General features: G+C 35.6%; 1 protein-coding gene across 8 annotated transcripts in view; it reads right to left on the bottom strand.

Moving 5' to 3' along the window:
• HERC1 (HECT and RLD domain containing E3 ubiquitin protein ligase family member 1) overlaps positions 1-19793 on the bottom strand; it is a 90309-nt gene extending 70516 nt beyond the window's left edge. For all 8 annotated transcript variants that reach the window (XM_010571691.1, XM_010571687.1, XM_010571684.1 and 5 more), the window contains exons 1-17: positions 18842-19793; positions 17472-17567; positions 16963-17157; positions 15016-15327; positions 14226-14322; positions 12494-12637; positions 11093-11220; positions 10033-10177; positions 9777-9948; positions 8441-8575; positions 6512-6677; positions 5803-5928; positions 4337-4558; positions 2978-3130; positions 2665-2797; positions 1977-2168; positions 585-806 (exon numbers count right to left, since the gene is read on the bottom strand). In XM_010571691.1, coding sequence (XP_010569993.1) covers positions 585-806; positions 1977-2168; positions 2665-2797; positions 2978-3130; positions 4337-4558; positions 5803-5928; positions 6512-6677; positions 8441-8575; positions 9777-9948; positions 10033-10177; positions 11093-11220; positions 12494-12637; positions 14226-14322; positions 15016-15327; positions 16963-17157; positions 17472-17567; positions 18842-19771 — 3568 coding nt within the window. In that variant the 5' untranslated portion in view covers positions 19772-19793. The remainder of the gene's footprint in view (positions 1-584; positions 807-1976; positions 2169-2664; positions 2798-2977; positions 3131-4336; positions 4559-5802; positions 5929-6511; positions 6678-8440; positions 8576-9776; positions 9949-10032; positions 10178-11092; positions 11221-12493; positions 12638-14225; positions 14323-15015; positions 15328-16962; positions 17158-17471; positions 17568-18841) is intronic.
• Between the last annotated feature and the right edge of the window lie 1380 nt (positions 19794-21173).

Below are 21173 nucleotides of genomic sequence, written 5' to 3'. Positions count from 1 at the left end.
TAAGTAGGTCTTGAAGTCATCTACTCAGCATCAGAAGAAGAAGGAGATATCAACTAAGAGCAACAGGCCACAGAGAAGCAGAAGCAGGTGCATTATTCAGATAGGAAGGGATGACTTGAAATACTAATGCGGAGTCCTGTTAGCACTTCTGGTAGATTAGAAGGATTGAAGTTTGTTGTTAATAGTATTATTTCTAATTAATAAAAATTCCACTTTGTAAGTAGAATACAATTTAAGATAATCTTTTTCAATAATTAACATTAACAGTGGAGCCCCTGGTGTGTCTGTTAAATGCCCAGCATCTAAGAGTAAAACACTTAAAATTAACCCAGTGAAGCCTGTGTTGCTTCTTTCACTAAGAAACTGCACGGTTTTTTTCTTCCACATGCATTTCCAAGACCGTTTGTGAACTGCAGCATATACTTAAATACCCGTTTTCCAACTTTTTGTATTACTAGATAAATAGACGAGAATGCTGAAAGACAAACCCTAAGTACACAGACTTATTCAAACATCATCAGAAATTTCAAAACTGAACACAAATATTTACAATAACAATTAGACACTTGCATTTAACAGCTTACCTAAATGAGGAATATCCATTTCCACTCCGTCACTGAAAAGTGGAGTTTTCAACCAATAGGCTGTATCTTGTTCCTCAGGGGACACTGGAGGTCCTTGAAGCATGCCACCAAGACACCGCCCAATAAGCAAAGCTACAGTTCTCTCTAGATCAACAAGCCATACCCAAGACTGGGCAGGCTGTGGTAAGGGCACTCCAGCAGGATCAATTAATTCAGGTCCACCTAAAAGTATTAGCAATGAATAGTCAAATTAGTCACTGTTGCCCAGATGTTAAAAACAATTCCAAAATTAGTAAAATTAATGGCAGATCTTGTTAATATTTCCCAGTTAATAGCAGATTTGCCCCTCAGACAACAATCTTAAACTGAAGAAACAGCAGTTAGGACAAAGAGATCGCTTAACATTACAACCTCAGCAGCAGCAGAGGCCATCACCATTCATGGTACAACTGTTCATATTCAATGAAGTAAAGGCTGTTTTAGACTCTGCCCAAGCACCTTTTTTGTCCAATACATATTTCTTTGTGTTCTGATAAACATGTATAGATAACAGCACTCAATTAAAGCAGAAAATTTTGCCAAAAACATTAATGAAAAATCCAATGAATGGCAAATAAGTATAGCACCTCCTATCACAAATTTCAGTCACTTTACCTCTTTCTTTATATTTCTATTTCATTGGCACCAGAAATATCTGGTGGCACATGTTCAGGAAGTTAGCAAGTAATTCATGATTTTAAGTTAAAATTCTATTACACTACAAAATGGAAAGCAAAAGTAAAATTTGGAAATGAAAATAAATAGATCACGACAAAATTATCTACTAGTCAGGGGAAGTTCAGATTAGACATTATGAAAAGATTCTTCACTGAGAGGGTGGTCGGTCACTGGATCAGAGTCCCTCAGGAAGTGGTCACGGTACCACGCCTGTCAGAGTTCAAGAGCTTCTGGGCAACACTCTTAGTCATATGGTTTAGTTTTATGTAGTACTGCAAGGAGTTGGACTCAACTATCTTTATGGGTCCTTTCCAACTTGAGATATTCCATGATTCTAAAATCAGCTTTTCTTTTACAAGTAAAGAATGGTATTTTCATGTATTACAAACTTAGTATTTTCAGTTCAATATATGTATTTCCCATAGAGCTCTTGGATTCCCACTCAAGTCAATAAACATTCTGGGTTGACAGAATAAAGAAGTTTGCCTGCAGCTCAAAATATTTCATGGCAAGGGATGTTAACACATTTAGGAATTTGAAAAAGGAGACGTAGCAAGATGCCTAGCTTAAAAAAAACAAAGCCATCTTAAAGGGGAAAGTTAAATTTCCACTTCAAAAAGGTGACATGCCACTCTTTATTTTTCATATTAAAAGTGTGTTAGCTATTACACTTACCATGAAGTGGCCACTGTAATTCCTGATCTTCTAAAAGGGCTGCAGCAGGTAACAGTCTATTAAGGCGATCTAAAGGTGGCAACAGATCTAGCAGGTAACTCAACAAAGGCCGAGCTACTGATACTGGTAGTAACAATAGTGAGTTGACAATCTGAGAGAGCATACTACCAGCAGCCGACACATAAATTACACCTACAGAGAAAAAAAAATAATTCTGAATTATACTTATAGCTATACAATTATATTCCAAGCACAATTTAACAAGTCAGAAAGAACTGCATAAAAATCGCTCAGCTGTCTCAAAATGTCTCAACTGTACATATTGAATTGAGGGGTTTGTTTAGTAATTATTAATCTATTCCATATTTTACTTTCACATTTTTCAGTAATATCAGAAAAAATGTACTTTTAAAGAGAGAAATCTAGAACTAACGAAACTGAAACAATAATGCAGAGACACAATATCCTCTCTATTCTGTATTTTTTCTGTATGCAAGATGTTCTATCGAAAACATGAACCAGTTGCTACCCTTGGGTACATACTTAATCTCCTCCTTTGGGGGAAGCTTGGGATGTCTACTTTATCAGATTGAGGGAAAATAAGGTATTTTATTATTCAAATCTAAACAAATAAGAACTGCCCTGAGCTTACGGAGCCACCATTACTGATTTTTCCACGAATATTTACCTCTCAGTTTTTCCCCAACACTACCATTCCAAGAGCTTTCCTTAAGCAGTGTTGCAGAACGGGAATAGATATCTGTAGCATGAGGCAATAAAAGCTGAAGGTGTTTGTGAAGCAGTGCCACACTGCTGGAATTCTGGAAGGAAACAAACATACCTAAGAATAATTCTGTAAATGTATTTAAGGGGTTAATTATTTAAATCAGTTTAGCTTTCAAATATTCAGAAGATTTTCAACAGGGACCTTACAACATTCTGGTGTTTATGCATATTGAATTAATTCCCCCCCCCCAAATGATAAAAATAAGGGCACACACCTCACTAACACTGTTGATGTGGCAATAAGCCAGCAATTGTTTCTGCAGTGAACATAAAAGCTCATGAAGATGAGCAGGTTGGCTGTTTTCCGATGATGATGTACCCAGTAAAAATTTATCACTGTTTTTTTCCAGTTCTCCAAAGGCTTGGTCCTATTAAGACAAAAAGCGGGGGAAAAAAAGAACAATTAATTCTGCCTTCAAATGCTATAATACTTTACTATAATCTTACAAAGAAGCTTTTTTTACTTCTACCATGTGCACCTGTAATTATCGAAGAAATCAGATAATGCCAAGTGGATTATGGGATAACCAAACTTGAAATTACAATCATTTAGAATATCACAGTAGTGATTGTGATAGCTGTCAGGCGAACTTTTCTATTCCAAAAAAGGGTATTTTCTGATGCAGAAATATTTTTTGTTCAACTCACCATGGATAACTGGATGAAAGAACTTATTCCCCACCCTGCCCCCAAATCACAGTATGTTAAAATAAGTAATAACCGTTTAGAATTTATTGTGGGCTGATAGGTTTCAGATTAGAATCCTTCCTTGCATTATCTAGGATGGCAACAAAAGGAGCAGAAGGTAGATGGCTGCTTGACTTCATTCTGAAATCTACTGAAAAAACTGAGTTAGTTTCAAGTAGAAAATTCAAAGCAGATAGCTCAATCTAAATGTCTGGTGGAGGTCTAGAGAAAAAGAATAAAAAACTAGCAACCCTCACCATCAGGAGCTAGGGATACTATGCCAGACAAGTAAAAATCTCCAATTTCTTTTCACTGTTATATTTAACTGGCTAGTTAAATAAAAAGGGCCAGTCAGTTACTTGCTCTTACACTCCCCTAAACTTTCTAAGAACAACAATCTGTTTGACACACTATTATGTATAATAAGATAGCTGACCTGTACTTGCTGCACTATTATAAGGTAGTTACCCTAACAAAGTTAATTAAACAGATTCACGTTTCTGGTGTCTGCCTATCTTTCTCTGGTGGCTGAGATTATACTGACAAAAAGGGTTCCATACAATCTACTTGATGGGTTACATTCTATCTTCCAAAAATTTTTGAAGCCAAAGTAAGAGCAATGAAATACTTTAGTCTGATATGAAACCATCTACATTTACATAAGCCAAGTTAAACAACAAATACCACTATAACAGTATCAGAACCATAATGTTAGAAATTATTTAACTGATTTTAGTCCACTTCAGGACAAATAAATATGGCACTACTACTTTATCTAAACAAAAAGAGCACCATTTTCTGAAAGTGGGGAAAAACTTTTAACCCTTCCAAGTATTCAAAATTCATTACCATTTAAAAAAAATAATAAATACAAGGCCTATACATACTGTATAAAATCCCAAATTTCTTAGAAGAGTCTTCATTAGGATTTCAGCTAGATGAGTATCCGGATGACTACTCTGGACAGCATATGTTTGATCAGAGAGATTTCCATAGCTGATACATAATGAGGAAGTTTCTGTGGCATCAGATGGTGAGCTATAGCCAAGCAGGGAAGCTACATGGGTGTGATCCTGCAAGCTTGTCAGAATAATATCCAATTGCATTCTCTAAAGAAAAATGTTTAGACACAATAAACTTTCTTTGTTAATGAAGACAAAATAATGAGCCAAGAAGAAAAAAACATCAGGCATAGTTATGCAGTAAAAATATTCTAGTAAGATATGAAAATAAGCTGGAGGACTTTAAAAAAAAAAAAAAAAACAACAGTGTTTTCCTGCAGATTTGTTATATTAGAGAACAGATAAATATACCAAATTAAATGACCATACCTAGTAAAGATCTGAGATTAAGAGAGAGATATTACACACTGGACCAAAAGCTTTCTTCAGTTTGTTCTAGTTATCTTAATGGGGGGGGAGGGGGGCAATTATTCTAATCTATACATAGGAAAAAGGAAAATGGTAAAAAGCAGGAGAAGCATACATTAGACCAAGGGAGGTGGCAGGTGCAGATAACAACCTTCAATTTCAGTATTGTTCCCCACTATTGCTGGTTATGAATCCTGAAAAATCAAAACTTGTTCTACCCTAGTAATTGTTGGGTGTTTTAGTTTGTACCAGTACTAATCTTCAGAAATCTTTAGAAGATTACATCAGAAGATTCCTCTTCATAGTTTCAGTATCAGAGTAAACCAGTCTATTCCACAGTGTATGAAATAAAGGATTTGACCAGGATCCTATGTGTACAGAACTGAATAACAGTTTCTCTCATTTTTTAATCTGAGACTACTGCTGAAGCTTCGGTTCCTACTGCCCTCAAGAACAGAAACAGATGTTCTTTGCATTTCTTTCCTTCCACTTTTAAGATGCTGGGCAAGTCTCCTAACCTGCATTAATACCTGATCTTTACATTCAAGAAAGAAAAAGAAAAAAAGTAACATCCCAGTCATCTTTGCAAAGTAGGGTGAAATCCATGTAGGAAAAGCATTATATAAGTATTCTTAATAGAAATTAGTTAATTTTCTGTTACCAAGACTTGCTAAATCAGGCTAGTATTCAAAAATAACTAATCTTTAAACTTGTCTAGATACTCTAACACAGCAATTCCTAACCTTTCTGTAGTCAACCTTCACTTGAGAAAACATGTAGTGCTCCCTACCTCATTAGATTCTGATTTAGCCAGGCTACCTACAGATTTTGTAAAGTTGGGCTTTGCACTGCATCTCACCAATAACTTGCTTGCACTTTGCAAATGAGGTTCTCCTCACTGTTCAAAATGTTCTAGCAAAAGAAAAAAAAAAAAAAACACACCAAAAAACCACACCACAATTGCTTTCAAAGACAGACCTTACCTGTCCTTTTGATAAGCTTTCCCATCTATCAGGACCCTGGGGTAAAAGAGAATGTAGCAATTCCATTCTCTCTCGCAATGGAGGAAGTAGCATAGTTGCTCCTACTGAGAGAGTCTCAATTACAACCTAAAATTAGAGTAGCAGAAAGAACTTTCAGTCGCAGGGGGCAAAGCACCAACTCAACTGTATCTTTAAAAAATACATCAAACACGATATCAAAACATCCACTTAATTTCATTTAACATCAGAATTCTATCACACAATAGCATATTAATCTTTTATTCTGTGATGCAAAGATAGGTGGTACATTGAAGGAGTGAAACGAGACCAACATACTGTCAAAACAATAAAAAATTCTTTGTAAATTTCCCATAAGAGTGCCATCTTAGGAGAAGTTACTCAAGTAAGCTAGTTACTCAATCCACAACATTAACATTTTCAGCTCATTATTACAAGCAATAACAACTAAAATGTTACAAAATAAAAGCAGCTTTTTTAAATTCTTATGCAAACATTCGCCTCTGCTTTCAGATCATAAAACAGCGATGGTGATTAAATTTTTTAACTTTAATGAGTAAAACAGGTAAGAATCATGTTCATCAGAGTGCCAATTTCAGAAAGTCAGACAAATCTCTAATTACACGGTCAAAGAAAGAAAGAAAAGAGAGTAGTAGAATTTGCACATGTGAACAGAAGAAACATTACTTACTTCCTGGATTTCATCAGGGACAGAAGAGTCCATCAGTCTAAACAACAAATTTCGAAGAGGACCAGCTTGCCGGCCAAGAATGCTAGTAGCTACACCTCCAGCCAGTGCAAGTGCAAGATGATTAGAAAGCAGCTTCAAACACAATTTAAGAAAATTGTGATGTTCCCTGTAAAAAGAAATACATCCCTGTTAATCTCTTCTATTATTAGCCTTGCTCCCTTACACTTATTTGTGCACTAAGCTTTTAACTCTTATTTGATTTTGCTTAACAGAAAGATAAGTAAATTACAACTGGGACTTCAAAGAAACTCCTCTGAAAACCTACTGCCAACCTGCTTAAAAGAACAAAAAACAAACCTAGAAGAGAGAAAAGTGCCTTTGTGGACAATGGTTCCAAGAGGCATTCAGTTTAGAAAAGTATTCCCATGAATTAGGAGGCAAAATCATTCCAAAATACACAAATAGGCAGACAAATATATTCCTCAAAAAGGAAAAAAACCCCACCTTTTAAGAAGTAATAAATGTAATCCTCTCTCAGGAGATTTAGGAGTACAATTGGATTAAAAATGAGAAGTCAGGATATTAATTTCTAGTCTTCTTAAAAAAGAAAACTTTTGAAAAACTTTGTAGCAAGGAAAAAAAGATTCATAAGGATCTTTGATATTTATAGTGGTTTTTTGCAAACGTCAGTGAGGAAACATTCATGCTTACGTATTTTATAGCAATACATTAAAAACATCACCTTTCGTGAAAAGACTCAAATCTGGAAGCTGTAATAACGATTACTAATGATTTCTCAAGAGGCTGTTTCAGTCAGCACGGAACTATCAAGATAAGCTTAGTTTTGTTGCATTTCATTTTCTGGAGCACCTTCCAGAAAAGACAAATTTGTGGAAATGCAGAAAGGCTCCCCAAATCCAAAGCAAGGAAAATGCTTCTTGCCCATATATTTCAAACCTAAGTGACATTTCATGTCTATGAATCTCACATTTGTAAAACTGCACTTTCTAAAATAATGGAATATCTTATCTTTAAAAAAAACCAAAGAAACAAACAAAACCCCAAACCACCACATGGAACTGATCATGAAATATCCCAAACTGTCCACCACTAACCTCTGTCTGTATCAGAAGCAAACTGCTGTAACTGTAATACTATGCCTCATTACAAAGTTCCACAGCCAATCAGTTCCTGAAAAAATTGAACTGCCTTTCTCCATTTTGTAACAGTTACACTACTTGACATAACCTGAACAACAGAGTCATACATAACCTTTAAAAAAGTCTTTCATGCATTCTGAACAATTTCTAGTTCTCCAGAGGTGATCAGAGACCTTGAGCTGCAAGAAGAAAATAGCCCACCCCCCCATGCTAAAAACACTTGTAGAAAAATATCCTAATTCCTTAGATAGAAACAGGGTTTTATCAGAGCATTGATCCCAACTCAAAACACAATGGCAACTATACACCTCCCAGTCTGAGCATCATACATGTGTTAGTCAATAACTGAATGTATGGATTGATGGATTATCACTTGAAGAGGTTTTTTTTTGCCTAAGATTATCTGTAGATTAGAGCCAGTAAGCATCCACTCAAACAGGTTATAGGAAGAAAAACTGGCAAAGCAGAAATAATGTACAGAAATAGTAAACGCATTTCAACTATATAGAAAAATGTGTTTTAAAGGATAACTAAAAGAAAACATTTCATTCGGTGTATAATTAAAATCAATTCCACACAAAAGATCCTGCTACATTTGAGGCACTGAAAAGCTCCTGTGTTATACAAACAAACAAATGGCACCTGAATGAGCAAATAAAACAGACTTGTGCTTGTTAAAGAAAAGACTAACCAGGACTAAGCCATGCACCACTGCTGTAAAGAAAAAAAAATTTTTTATAAATCTATAACATGCATATGACGTATATACCTTGATGAAGGAAAAGGAAGAGGGGGAATTTCACTGTTAATTTTGTCACAGTAGTGCTCAAGAAAAGAACGAAGATGCGAAAAGGTACTTTCTTCAAGGTCTACACAATAGGGTCTGTGCCACGCCACAACTTGCCTGGAATCAAACATCAAAGCAAGTTAACTACTGAAAATATTCTAACTGCTTTAATAAATTAACAGTTTGAGCAGGTTGTGTATGCGCTTGACCAAACCAATTTTTTTCTTAGAACAAACTAGTATGATTGAGGCAGACTAACTTCCTGATCCCTGAAGGTATTTTCTGCTCTCTTTTCTGTAAAGTTCTTTACAAATCACTCTTCATTTATGAACAAAAACACCTACAATGCCATAAATATAAAGCCATACATGTTTAATCTGATTCTTGCAAAAGCTGACCAGTATTCACAAAGCCGTTTTTAGTACAAATGCCAGATTATAAAGACACTTTGATACAATGCAGGGAGAATTCAAAAGGAGTAGTACCACTCAGTACTGTTTTGAGTCTCACTATTTTCTTAATCGATTTTTATAAGATTGCTCTCTTTAAAACAGGGCATTTGAAATTCTTCCTGAATTATCTTCCAAATATTAAGTTTTTCTATTCCTTTGTTTTAGTCCATGTATAAATCTGATGCTTACTGCTTCATTTCAATCACTTGCTCATGTCTTTGGTGTAACAAAGTATTATTTCAATTATTGTATATTAATAACCAAACTATTTATTTAAGTACTTTTTTTTAGTTTAGGTTAACATGTAACCACCCAGAAATTTGTAAAGATGTTTAAATCCACATCAGTAATTTGTCTAAACATCCCCATTTCCCAAAGTCTTCTGCTTAGTCTACTCATTATTACACTAAAGGAAACTGCCTAAGCCATAAAAAATCCTGTCAGAAGCACAAAATAAAAAATACTGAGTTGTTTCTCCTCCTACTGCCTAACTTGTTGATTTTTAGTAAACAGAGGTAAATTTTTGTCTAACAGCAGGCAAGAAATCTTCATATACAAAGAAATTTGTATATAACGTCCAAATCCTTGGTGCTGCTATATTTTCACTTGTAAATTTAAAAAGAAGAAAAGAAATTTAAATTTAAAAAGAGGAAGAGAAGAGGAGAAAAGAGAAGAAGAGAGAGAGGAAGAGAACGAGAAGAAGAGAGACGAAGAGAGAAGAAAAGACTTTCCAGTCCAAAACATTACAAGCAGAATACTTGAAACGCATTACATGGTTAACACTTTCAGGAAAGAGTTAAATGTATCCCAAAGTGGACTTGTATGAAAAAAAAATTTATACCAATGTCCCCCAATGTCATTGTTACCTGTCCCTTGGAAGAGCTGTCCAGGCAAGGCTATGGGACGTTCCTGCTGAAATCTGTTGAATTGCAACTCCATCTAAACCACTTACTTTCTTCGGTTTAGTAATGGGACCAGTAGAGTTTCCCTGACCACACTGTCCCATTGAATTGTTACCCCAAGCATAAACTTCATTATCTATAAAGTAGAAGACAAAACCTGAGATACAATTGCTTTTGATTAAGAGGGGGATTATGTATTTCTACACCTTATTCTTTTTACCGTGAGAAAGTGCCAAACAGTGACTGTCACCAATCGAAATATCAACTATTCTTGTAGCAGCCAGTTCTTCAATAAGCTTGGGTCTGAGAGCAGTTGCCTCTGAAGAGCCACAGCCAAGGCATGCACCGCAGCCCCATGCATAAACCTAGAGCAAACAAACCACAAAATAGTAGCATGTCAAATTTGTATTACTGGTGACCAAGAACAAACAAAATACCAGATAACCACTTGCACAATAATTGCAACTATGCTTTCAACATGTACAGTATTTTCAAGACTCTAATGTACATTTCGCATCATCTGCACTTCTTCCCCCAACTACTCAGATCACTGGCCACAGAGCACATCAATGGGGAGGCTGTTCTAAGAAAAGAAACAGCTGCAGTAAACTTCAACATGCCTAATCCATACTTTTAAAACCCATTGCCTTTGAATCACAGTGGGGTGCAGGTGGGGGTCAGTTAGGTTACATGTGTAGAAATGCTTATTGTATTACATGTACATACATCATGCCAGTAAGGAGTCTTATTTACCAGCTAAACATTTCACTCCAAGCTCTCGTGAGATTTTTCAGATTAGAAATAAAATTTTCAGTTAACACCTATATTCTAAAATACACATACATTTAAAAAAAATTATTAAAACACTTAACCACCTGAGTTGGTTAATGCATTAAGAATTACAAGCATTTCACTGCTTTTTGCTTCCAGAACCCACTTTGCTTCCTGAATCCAATTTGATTTTGCATTGGTTACATTTATTAACCTAAAAATAACTCATTTTCTGTGGCTAAACAAGACTCTTGAAAAGTAGTCTAAACTACTTTTAGACTCTTGAAAAGAGTCTAAAAAGACTCTTTTACAGGATTCTTCAGCACATTTTTAATTACTCTAGTGCATTAGGACCTCAGTATTTTAGTTAATCTCTAATCAAGAACTTTACTGATATTTAAGTACTAGTTGAATATTTTCTCAACAGTCAAATAACAAATGCTGAAATAATGAACCCACACCATCTTCACCAACTCTCACCATTTGAGTGAAAACTTGTTTTTGCCTACCTGCCCTGTTGATGTCAAGGCAAGTGAAGACTGGCTCCCAGCACAAACTTTTCGAATAAACATTCCTTGCAAGGCTTCTATAACTTTAGGTTTATACACTCTGTTTGTATCACCATGACCAAGTTTGCCTGCAAAAGGAGGGAACACAAGTGGAAGGTATTTTCAATACATAAACTATGACAACTAGAAGTACCCAAAACCAACTCTTTTTGGATTTCCAAAAGTGTCAGAGTATATATTCAAAATTAAAACATGTTACAATTTTTATAAAACCTATTCTCTTTCAATTGCAGTAATACAGACTTCAAGAAATACATATTTATTATAGTGTATTTAAAAATTGAAATATTAATTCCATATATCTACACTATTTATTGCCTGCTGTTTAATTACTAAAGCCTTCCAAAGCACTAAACCTTTTCACATTCAGCAAAATAAGATTATTTTACAAAGTGACTTGAAAAAAACCCCATCTTTTCTGCATTTTTTTCTAACAGCTGTGTGCATTTGTGTAACCATTAATATTTTTATTCCCTTATTCCTCCTTTAAGTTTCTCCTGAAAGCAGCTATTTCTCTCCACAACTTCACCATTTTCAATCAATGACCTCAAAAACAAGGACTGTCACTAGACCATGTCAGTGTGCTGACAGAAAAACATTCCTCAAAAGGAAGGCGAAGAAACAAAATCAAATGTGAAATATATTACAAAACCTGATAATTTTTACAAATGTTATGCTTTGATTCATTTTGCTTTAGCTTTCATACAACACTGTAGTAGCGTATCATTAATATCCAAAAGCCAAATTCCTACCCAGTTCTATTAACCACCAATTTGATTATGAGATTTCTGTAGTCTGCATTTTCCTCTCTTCTCACACTAGGCTAGGAAGCAATAATACAGCAATTTTAATCTGACTTTTAAATTTTATCTAGCAGCATAACAAAATTTAGCTAAATATGGTAATAACAGAAAATGAATGATTCTGTGTTTGACAAAGCGTCTACTGGCAATGAAGGTCAGAAGCCCTTCATTTCTGAGATGGGACGTGTTTCTTCAAGAGGCAGTTTAAATGCAACAGTTTCTAGTATGTGAATACAGTTATTACCATATCAAGTGAGTGAGTTTATTTTAAAGTTATCAGCATAGCATTTTTTCCAGAATTGCTTATGCATTCATTGAGCTTTCTGCTCTGTGAAACACCTCTTCCTTCTGATATCCTTTCTTAAAGTCTATAATCTTGCAGTTAAACTTAAAATATTGTATTTAGGTTTTACTAAAATCCTTTACTTGAACAGCTACCAAATGACAAAACCCCTCCCCCCCCAACTTCAAGAGTACTGAGGCTACGAGGTAGATGGAATAAGATGAAAATTACTACCATAATGTTAGTTTTACCTACCATTGTCTCCTCCTCCAAATGACCATACTGTTCTCCCATCTTTGGAGAGAGCTATTGTGTGTGAACTGCCACAGGAAACCTCTCCTACGTTGCTAATATCTTTTACTAAAGTTGGAATGTTGCGGCTGTTGCTGTCACCATGACCTAAGGAAAAAAAAATTTTTCTTTTTGTGAAGACTTAAGTTCTATTTATGGTTTGTAATTTCAGTAAGATTTTGCAAACCCCATATACATTGTAATCATCACATAATATAATTTCTGCCCGCTTTTTGGAAAGATTTGTAGTAAGGTTTGGAAGAGATCTGTAGTAAGGTTAACAAACATATCATTTTTATAAGATGTACTCCATCCATAACACTTGTTCATACCTTACTGCCAACTAAATCATAGGACTATTTTCTACCTAGTTTAAAAGAAATAAAAAGAATTACTAGCACAATTGCCTTTAATACTAGTTAATTAGGTAGCTACACTTCCTAATACTGGGCAGCAGGTAGCCTGAACAGCATGAGGAAACTAAAACGAGAGCATACTCTTACTACTGTCAATACAAGCATATATACTGCACAGACAAATAAACCCAACAAACTAGCTAGTTTTAGACAGTCGCAACTCTAACTGGTCCTTTCTGCAGAAGCCCAATACATTACAGTATCACCTACTTCACAATAAGTATGACTTACATGTCTAAAACTACAGAAATGCTGCAGATATGGAAGAAAAATGGGGAAGAGAGGGGAAAGAATACTACATGATATCCATAACTGATTAAATGTGAACAAGTTACTATGACCTAACTAAATGCTATTTTTTAGCTGCACACTGGAACTCACCATTGCACACTCCAAGCTCCCCAAAGCACATAAAAACCCCACATGAACCTAAAACTCAATGAGAACATTTCCACAATTCAGCCCAAAATTGTAGGTTAAACCTCTAACCCAGTGTTCTTAACAGCAGGGGTAGACTCAGCACTTCCACTGATTACCTTGAAAAACTGTGAAACACCGTTCTCCTCTTCTGCCCCTGTCAGGTACTTGCTTTCACCCCTCTACTTGGCAATCATGACATTCAAAGCAAAGACAGCAGAAAGGAACTAAAGCCCAACTTGAAGCAATTTTCTATGCAAAAGCTGTTGGTTCAACTGAACCTGCTTGAGAAGGGTGGTTTTATACTAGGCATACCAGCTGTACAGCAAAGATGATGAAATATACAAGTGAAATTTAAGCATAATACTGTGGCTTTCGTTTCAGTTAAATGAAACTTTTTGGACATATTAAGATAAAAGGACATCAACCCATTCTGGCAAACAATGTCAAGTATCCTTATTAGTATCACATTAGAATCAGACCCTTGATATTATTAGCCAGTTATTCATGACTGTTCAAAGAACCATCCTACCGTCACTAGATTACGTTTATGTAGAATTCCAGTTTAAAATGTCTACTGTTTACATTTAAGTGACAGTGGCAATCAAATATAGTCTTATGAATGAACAAAGGCAACTATTCCTGAAAAAAAAATTTAAAAAAATAGAATCTTTGTAATATTAACTGCATTAGAATCTTTTAAGTGTCTCTGCACTAGTTTTAATACAGTCAGTCACCTATATACACACACCTCTACACATGTATTTAGAGGAGACAATAAGAGAACAAGGAAAATACGCATATAGTACCATTACCAGACACAGGAATTCTTTCAAAAGCATCTCATGAAATTTTAAAGTTACCTAATCTTCCAAAGTCTCCTTCTCCCCATGTATATAGCTCTCCATCTTCTGTAACAGCAGCACTATGTCTGTATCCAGCTGATACACAAACAACAACCTACATTACATGCAAAAATAAAAATCAAGCTTTTACACAAAATGAACAGGAAGTTTGAAAGCTTATGAAAGTCAAGTTTCAGAGGCATTCTATGTAAACTGACTTGTTCACTTGTGTGGAGCAAGTACACACATAAATTAAGCTTTGCAATCTTTTCTATTCAGTATTTGATAAAGCAGAAATCGGTACACAAAGAGACAAGTTTATATATAAACTCGTCATAATTTATTTATCAAGCAAATTTAACATAATGATATCCTAGTCTTACAGCAGCAAAATGAAGCATCAGTAGATGTTTAAAACACTGGCCAAAACATAGACAGATAGGGAAGAGAAGGCCTTTAGGACAATACAAAGCCACTTATCAAATGAAGTCACTGAAGAGTTGTATAGGAGAAGTCCTAATGTTACAGCTAACAAAAGCAACCATCTCCTGGAATGTCACTGCAGTTCAGCAAAAGCATATGAGCAAGTTTTACTATTAAGACTATGAGAAGGTTTACTGACAATGCCATTGCCTAAATCACATGCCTAAAGGCAATCATAAATTTTAGTGCTTTGCTGAAAGCAAAAGCAGCTTCTAAGAGAAGTTTAGAAAAAACACAGAACTTTTCTTAAGATTTTCTGTATTTCAAATTTTACACGTCACAACTGAACAGAACAAAAATAGGTGTTCTACTACAGAAAACATACCTTTCCTTGCAGAGGACCCTGAATAAGTTTGGGATATTTCTGAGTTGAACTATTTCCATGTCCCAATTTTCCATAGTCACCATCACCCCAACTGAAGACTTCCCCTTCTGTTGTAAATGCTAAAGTGTGACCATCAGATCCTTTTGAAGATGACACTTTTTTAATAGACCTATGAGGCTCAAAAGTCAGTTTTTTCAATGTGGACTGATTATTGGAATCACCCAGTCCTAGTCTCCCATAGCTGCCTTTACCACAGGCTCTAACAGAACCATCCGTAGAGATAACAAATGTACAATACTGTCCAGCTTCAATCTATAAATAAAAAGGTTATGACAATAAAAAAGAAAGATTAGATAAATGTAAAATTCACATATAGGTCTAGAAGTCTGTATTTTTAAAAACAGAATGTCAGGTTTCTTTACATAACCCTTTCATATAACATAATATAAACTTTAAGGAGAATTTGCACTTCAGCAAGCAGTACAATTCAAATTCCTGGAAAACACTTTATGAGTAAATCCATTTTCTTGAGGTAAAGGATGTAAATAGCAATTGATCTATTATTTGCATCTCTCCTACAGACTACAGAACTCAGGCTGCCTTCAGATCTCCAAGACTCATGGATGGAAATGGACAGTCTTTGAAGGTATCTTAATTTTTTTAAGATTAAAAAGACAAAATAGCAGCTTGATAAAGCACTGTAGGTTTTGCTTAGTTTTAACCAGCACCAAGAGGTAACATTACAGAAATACGCCAAATGCTAAAAATCCACTACCATTTGAGACTATGCATTTTAATTACATAAACACCAAAGAAATAAGACTAAAAGGTTTTTAAGAAAGAACTTGCCTCTATTGGAAAGTCGGCACGCAGCTGAAGAATGACCTAATAGCAAACCAACTAACCCTGGAATAATTTCCTATAGGATTCTTAGCACACCATAAGTGCAAAGCAGGTTCAAATCTGAGGCATAAAGGCACTGCATGTCCACATCACAATATGGCACAAAGCAGGTGGTAGGCTGCACAGTGACAGCCCTATTTACTGTGAATTAACTTCTTCATACAGACAAATCCTACAAAGATCATCAATGAAGGTTAAAGAAAAAATTCTTTAACCCAGTGGGAAATCACATAAATAGGTTGTATGGGTGTATACCATACTATTTAAAGAGTAATCCATTCACTCAGATCACTCATTCCACTCTTGTGTATTAGTGTTTTGTTTAAACAAAGTTTTTTGAATGCATAAATTTGCTTTATGATGCCTGGTCCTGCAGTCCATTGACACATAAAATATATCAGTGATGTCAATAGAAACAATTCCACAAAATGTACCTTAATTGTCCAGTAACCAAAAAAATGCTTTTACTTAAGTCAACACTGCAAAGCCAATATAGTAACAGAAAAGCAAACTGTTATATTCTGTGTCACGCATCAACAGAAGTGCTCAGTTGCAACTGCAGAATCTGTGACTGAGAGCAGAAAGAGCATACTGTATATTGATTTTCAGAAAGATAATTAAGGTTGCTGTGCCAGCAGTTAGCCTGGTTTGGACTTTTAAACTAGGCAACCTTGGTGTGAAAACCACCAGTGGAACAGAAGATTAAGCAGTTAAGATAACTTTTAAACAACTGTAAAAAAAATAAATAACTACAGGCAAGTAAATTCGTCTCTGTAAATGCATTTCATCCAAGTTAGATAATTCAATTGTTCTTGTTATATCAATATCAATCTCTGTATATCATTAAAAATGAAAAAGAATGTTTTTTCCAGGAATCAATAAAAGTAGTGAGATACTTTCAGTAAAACAACTTCTGTGATTACTTCTGAGCATCTGCTTCATTACAACTTAACACTTCAGAAATAAAGTACTATTTTCCAATTTCATACTGTAACTATGAAGCTGTTAAATGTTACATAAATTACCACTATAAATGTCACTCACTGTCTGTGCATCAGAAAAACTTGGAGCAAGTTTGGGTTGAAGTATTTTCTCTTGAGTTCCTTCTACCAGTTGATGACTGCTGTTGCTACCCCAAACATAAACTTCACAGGTCTCGGAAACAATGGGAGCATCACCCGTTTGAATGCTGTCAGGACTGGCACATGTTCTTGAATAGTCTGATGCCATTCGACAAACCTATTAAAATGAGAGATTTATTACACAGTAGCATTTTCATTTCTTTCCAAATAGTCACAATGTTTAATGCAACTTCAATTTCCCTTCAATATGATTCTCTGCCTGAAACACAAATCATCCATCACCGTATCATTAGCTTGCCCAAATTACATTGTTTCTCTACATCTTCATTTTTCACCTTTTTTTGCCTTCCTCTTCTACTTCAGAGTAACTCAGCAGAGACTGGACCATACCCACATGCACACACCAATCAGATGTGTGAGGGGGAAGGAAACTACAGCTACCTTAAACTCAAGGTTCATTTCAAGACATACCTCTTCAAATAAACACAGAGCTGCCTCGTAAAGAGAACATAAGCCATCAGACGTTCTAGTTGGCTCTCTCCATTGACTTCGATCAGCAGATGATCCCTACAATTTTTAAATGTTATTATGAGAAAAATACTTCCATACAGCAACAGTGCACCTGTACAAAATACATTAGGGATTTGTTCTTACAGTTAAGCAAAATTGAAAGCTATTTCTATAAGCATATGTAAACTACCTTTCTCCCCGAGCTGTGGTATCTGCATACACTTCAGGATAACAAAAATGTAATAAGTGCTAGTTAAACATTCTTATTTATTCATTTTTGTGAAAATATCTGGGTCTAGAGTTAATTTCTCCTAACACTGTTTTGTTCTGAAATGCATCTAATTTGTGTCGAGTTTAATGTGATTATTTTTTAAAAATGTCTAATCATAATTATTTTTGTGTTTACGTATCTCCCATATTTTGGTCTCTAATTTTACATCTAGTCCAAAACCAACAACCAATAAAGCTGCCTATCAGGACATTCAATCCAATTCAGATCCTGCCACTGCCATGCTCTTCTCATGGTCCCCATGCTTTAAATTTTTTAGTTTTTAAAATTCATGTTTTTTAGAAAGCATTACAAGCCTGAGAGAAAACAATGCTCACCTCAGGGAAAAAGTCATTCCCTGTTTCCGTCTCAGCCTATGAGGCAGAAGCTTGCCACGGCTTCTGACTGCATATTGTGATACCATTTCATACCTTTAAAAAGAATATTCATCTAGGACCAGAAGTAAGCACTCAATATACAAAGCAGTGTGCCATACTTCCAAACAATGTAGCTCATTTTCTTATTGTATTAATTTCTGAGCAGTAGCAAAAATGCTAAACATCTCAAATCTTACTGATTCTCCAAAGATGTATAAGCAGACGTCCAGGTTAACTGGAGAGTAGGAACGTCCAACATTAGTAACTTTGAACAGGCAACAAGGCATACTGCAAAACTTTGAATTCTAAGCAAATTCAGCATAGCAAGCCTTAAAAACAGTTCCATAATTTCTAACTTTCTTGCTATGAACTTAAATGTAAAGTGCAAGTGGATCAAGTACATCTTTGATTCTTTCTCTGAAGTTAGAGCATAATGCCAAAAGTGACAACACAGGGATTGCTTTGCTGTTTCATCTTACCTATGAGGAAACAGGCGGGCACAGGGAGGGAAAGAGACAGTGAGTAACAAAGCAAATACTGGGAAAAAAAATTCACACACCCCCTCCCCCTTTTTTAACATACTAAGCAAACTATTGAGCAAACTAGCATTCAGTGTTGAGAGACCATTTAAAGTTAAGAATGCAACTATATTCGCAATGTAGAAAAAACAAAACTGGTATACCTACCAAAGATCGTCGCATCTGTGTTAATATACTCATAAAGCAATCAAAGCTGATCATCCCTTCTGGACTTTGCAGCAACTTGGTTTTCTCCATAGAGTTTACTACAGCTGAAGCACCTAAAGCCATCTCTATCCATTCAAGAAGGTATCGTAAGGAACCTCGTTGGGCAGCCAAGCCAAGAAGCAATTCAGAAGCTAATCTCCGACCTAAAGTGTCTGCCCCAGAGTTTGGAATTGTTACTCCTTTAAGAAATGTTGTTACTTGTGATAAACAGTCCAACCCCATTGGTGGAATCTTGCTTTCATTTGCTAAAGATAAAGGTGGTAAAGAGCTCACAACTTCTATTGCAGTATGGATAACATCATTGCAAAGACTGAGGCCAGGTCCTGACACCGGCATCATCCAACTTTGTCTTAGCAGTGCAAATAACAAGCTTAACCCAGTCCGAACTCCCATTTCTATAAGTGCATCTGTACTTGACCTAGGACGTTCACTGACGGAATGCACATCTGTTGATCCAGAACTGCTTTCTGGTGAATGCTGCTGTTGTTTCACCTTACCCTTATCATGGTATTTATTAGAAAGTGCATAGAAGACACGCTGCAACACAAGAAGACGTTTTCGAAGCGCTCCAGCAAATGGAGAATCTGAGCATACCATCTTCGCCAGTGCCAGCTGGCTGCTAAGAAGGGCATCCAAGTAGTGGTCCTGTTCATCACTAGATAAAGATTCCCGCTCAAAATCTGGTAACTGAGGTCCTTTGAGGCACAGAACCTGCTGGGGCAATGGCACTACTTCTTTATTGCTGACTAACTTAGCGTACAAGATAGAAACTCCCTCCCTTGTTGCAATAGATTCACTGTCTTCTGTGATCCAGGAGCTGTTGAGATGTTCAAGCCATTTCAGCTTCACAGGTGGGACCATAGCTGCCATGTTGGTTTACTCCTTTGCCATTAGTCCTGAAGATTAAAAAAACTGTAAATAGGTGTGCAATATTATCTGCAGAACTTATTACTCACACTAGGACAATTCCTAATAATCCTTTAAGAAAGCAAGTAGCAAAAGATTAATCACCAAGAATTACCAAAGTTCCACCTTTTTACCCATGTAAGTGCTGCAACCTGGAATTCAGATCAAATACTAACAGAATAGTTTAGTAGTATAAAAAAGATGTTTTGCAGATTATTTTTTATCTTCCTTTTAAACAAGTACATACATGCATATGTGCAACTTCCTTAACACGATGTAAGAATTTTAGTGTAAGTCTGCATTTTCTAAATCCATATGCATGAAAATTCACACAAAGCAGATGTAATTCTGCTATGTTTCAAAGAAAATACACTTTTAATATTCTTTAGAATAAATAATATTCCCTTTACAGACAGCAAAACTGAGGACAAAGACTTCAAAAAATGCACAAGATAATACACAACTGTGTACAAGTGAATGGAATACCAGAGTAAACCTCCATTTTACAATAAATGGGAATACTAATTCAGACCATAACTAAGGGCTCAACCTACCAAACTCTAAGTCCTGCCATCACAGGCCACTCTTCCCCCTTTCTAAGCTAGAGATCTCCTTAAAATCCATGTCAATGTTAAATGGAAACCAGGACATATGGCTTCACTGCTAGAGTAGCACATTACGTAGGTCCTATTCATTTAGTGGATAGGCTCTTCAGAGCCAAATTCACATAACAACTACTCCAAGTAAATTTACAGTATCAAAAATTATGTATTACGTTACATTGTATACAGTATGACTTTGAAAGTATTCAAAGCTTTCAGGACAGATATTTAAGGAAGGGATCACTAACAACATGGAGGTAAAGAGAAAACATAATAATGCAACAACATTGGTTTACCAGGAAAGTTCAAATTGATTGTCAAACCAACTTGAAAGCTTACAACATTCTTTCAAATCAAAGACATCAATGAATTTGAGATCTTCTTCTGCTGACAATTTTAGGGAAAAAACCCAACACGTTATGAATCATGACACTTTTACGTGGATTCAAACTCAATGAAACATTATGATTAAATTACTACAAAATTCCTGGGAATCCTACAGTTAAAATGGCAATCCTTGCCACATAACACAAAGCTTTTTTCGGCTAGCACTAGGCCCTGGAATACATCTCTTTTGTGACTTTTGCACTGCCTGAACTCAAGTCAACGTATTTAGCTGAATGGAAAGATCCCTTTTTCTCTTGTTATTCCCTTGAGAGACGCAGTAGGGTCTGACTGAGCTCTACACAGGTGGTCTAAAAACCTCAGTTACAAACTCCATGTGTGAAACCTGAATGCTTTGATATTAAACCACTTGTAAGTTG

Source organism: Haliaeetus leucocephalus, unplaced genomic scaffold (assembly GCF_000737465.1).
Source record: "Haliaeetus leucocephalus isolate CR32 unplaced genomic scaffold, Haliaeetus_leucocephalus-4.0 Scaffold339, whole genome shotgun sequence".
Taxonomy (NCBI): Eukaryota; Metazoa; Chordata; class Aves; order Accipitriformes; family Accipitridae; genus Haliaeetus; species Haliaeetus leucocephalus.
This window is presented reverse-complemented; position numbering and strand designations above follow the sequence as displayed.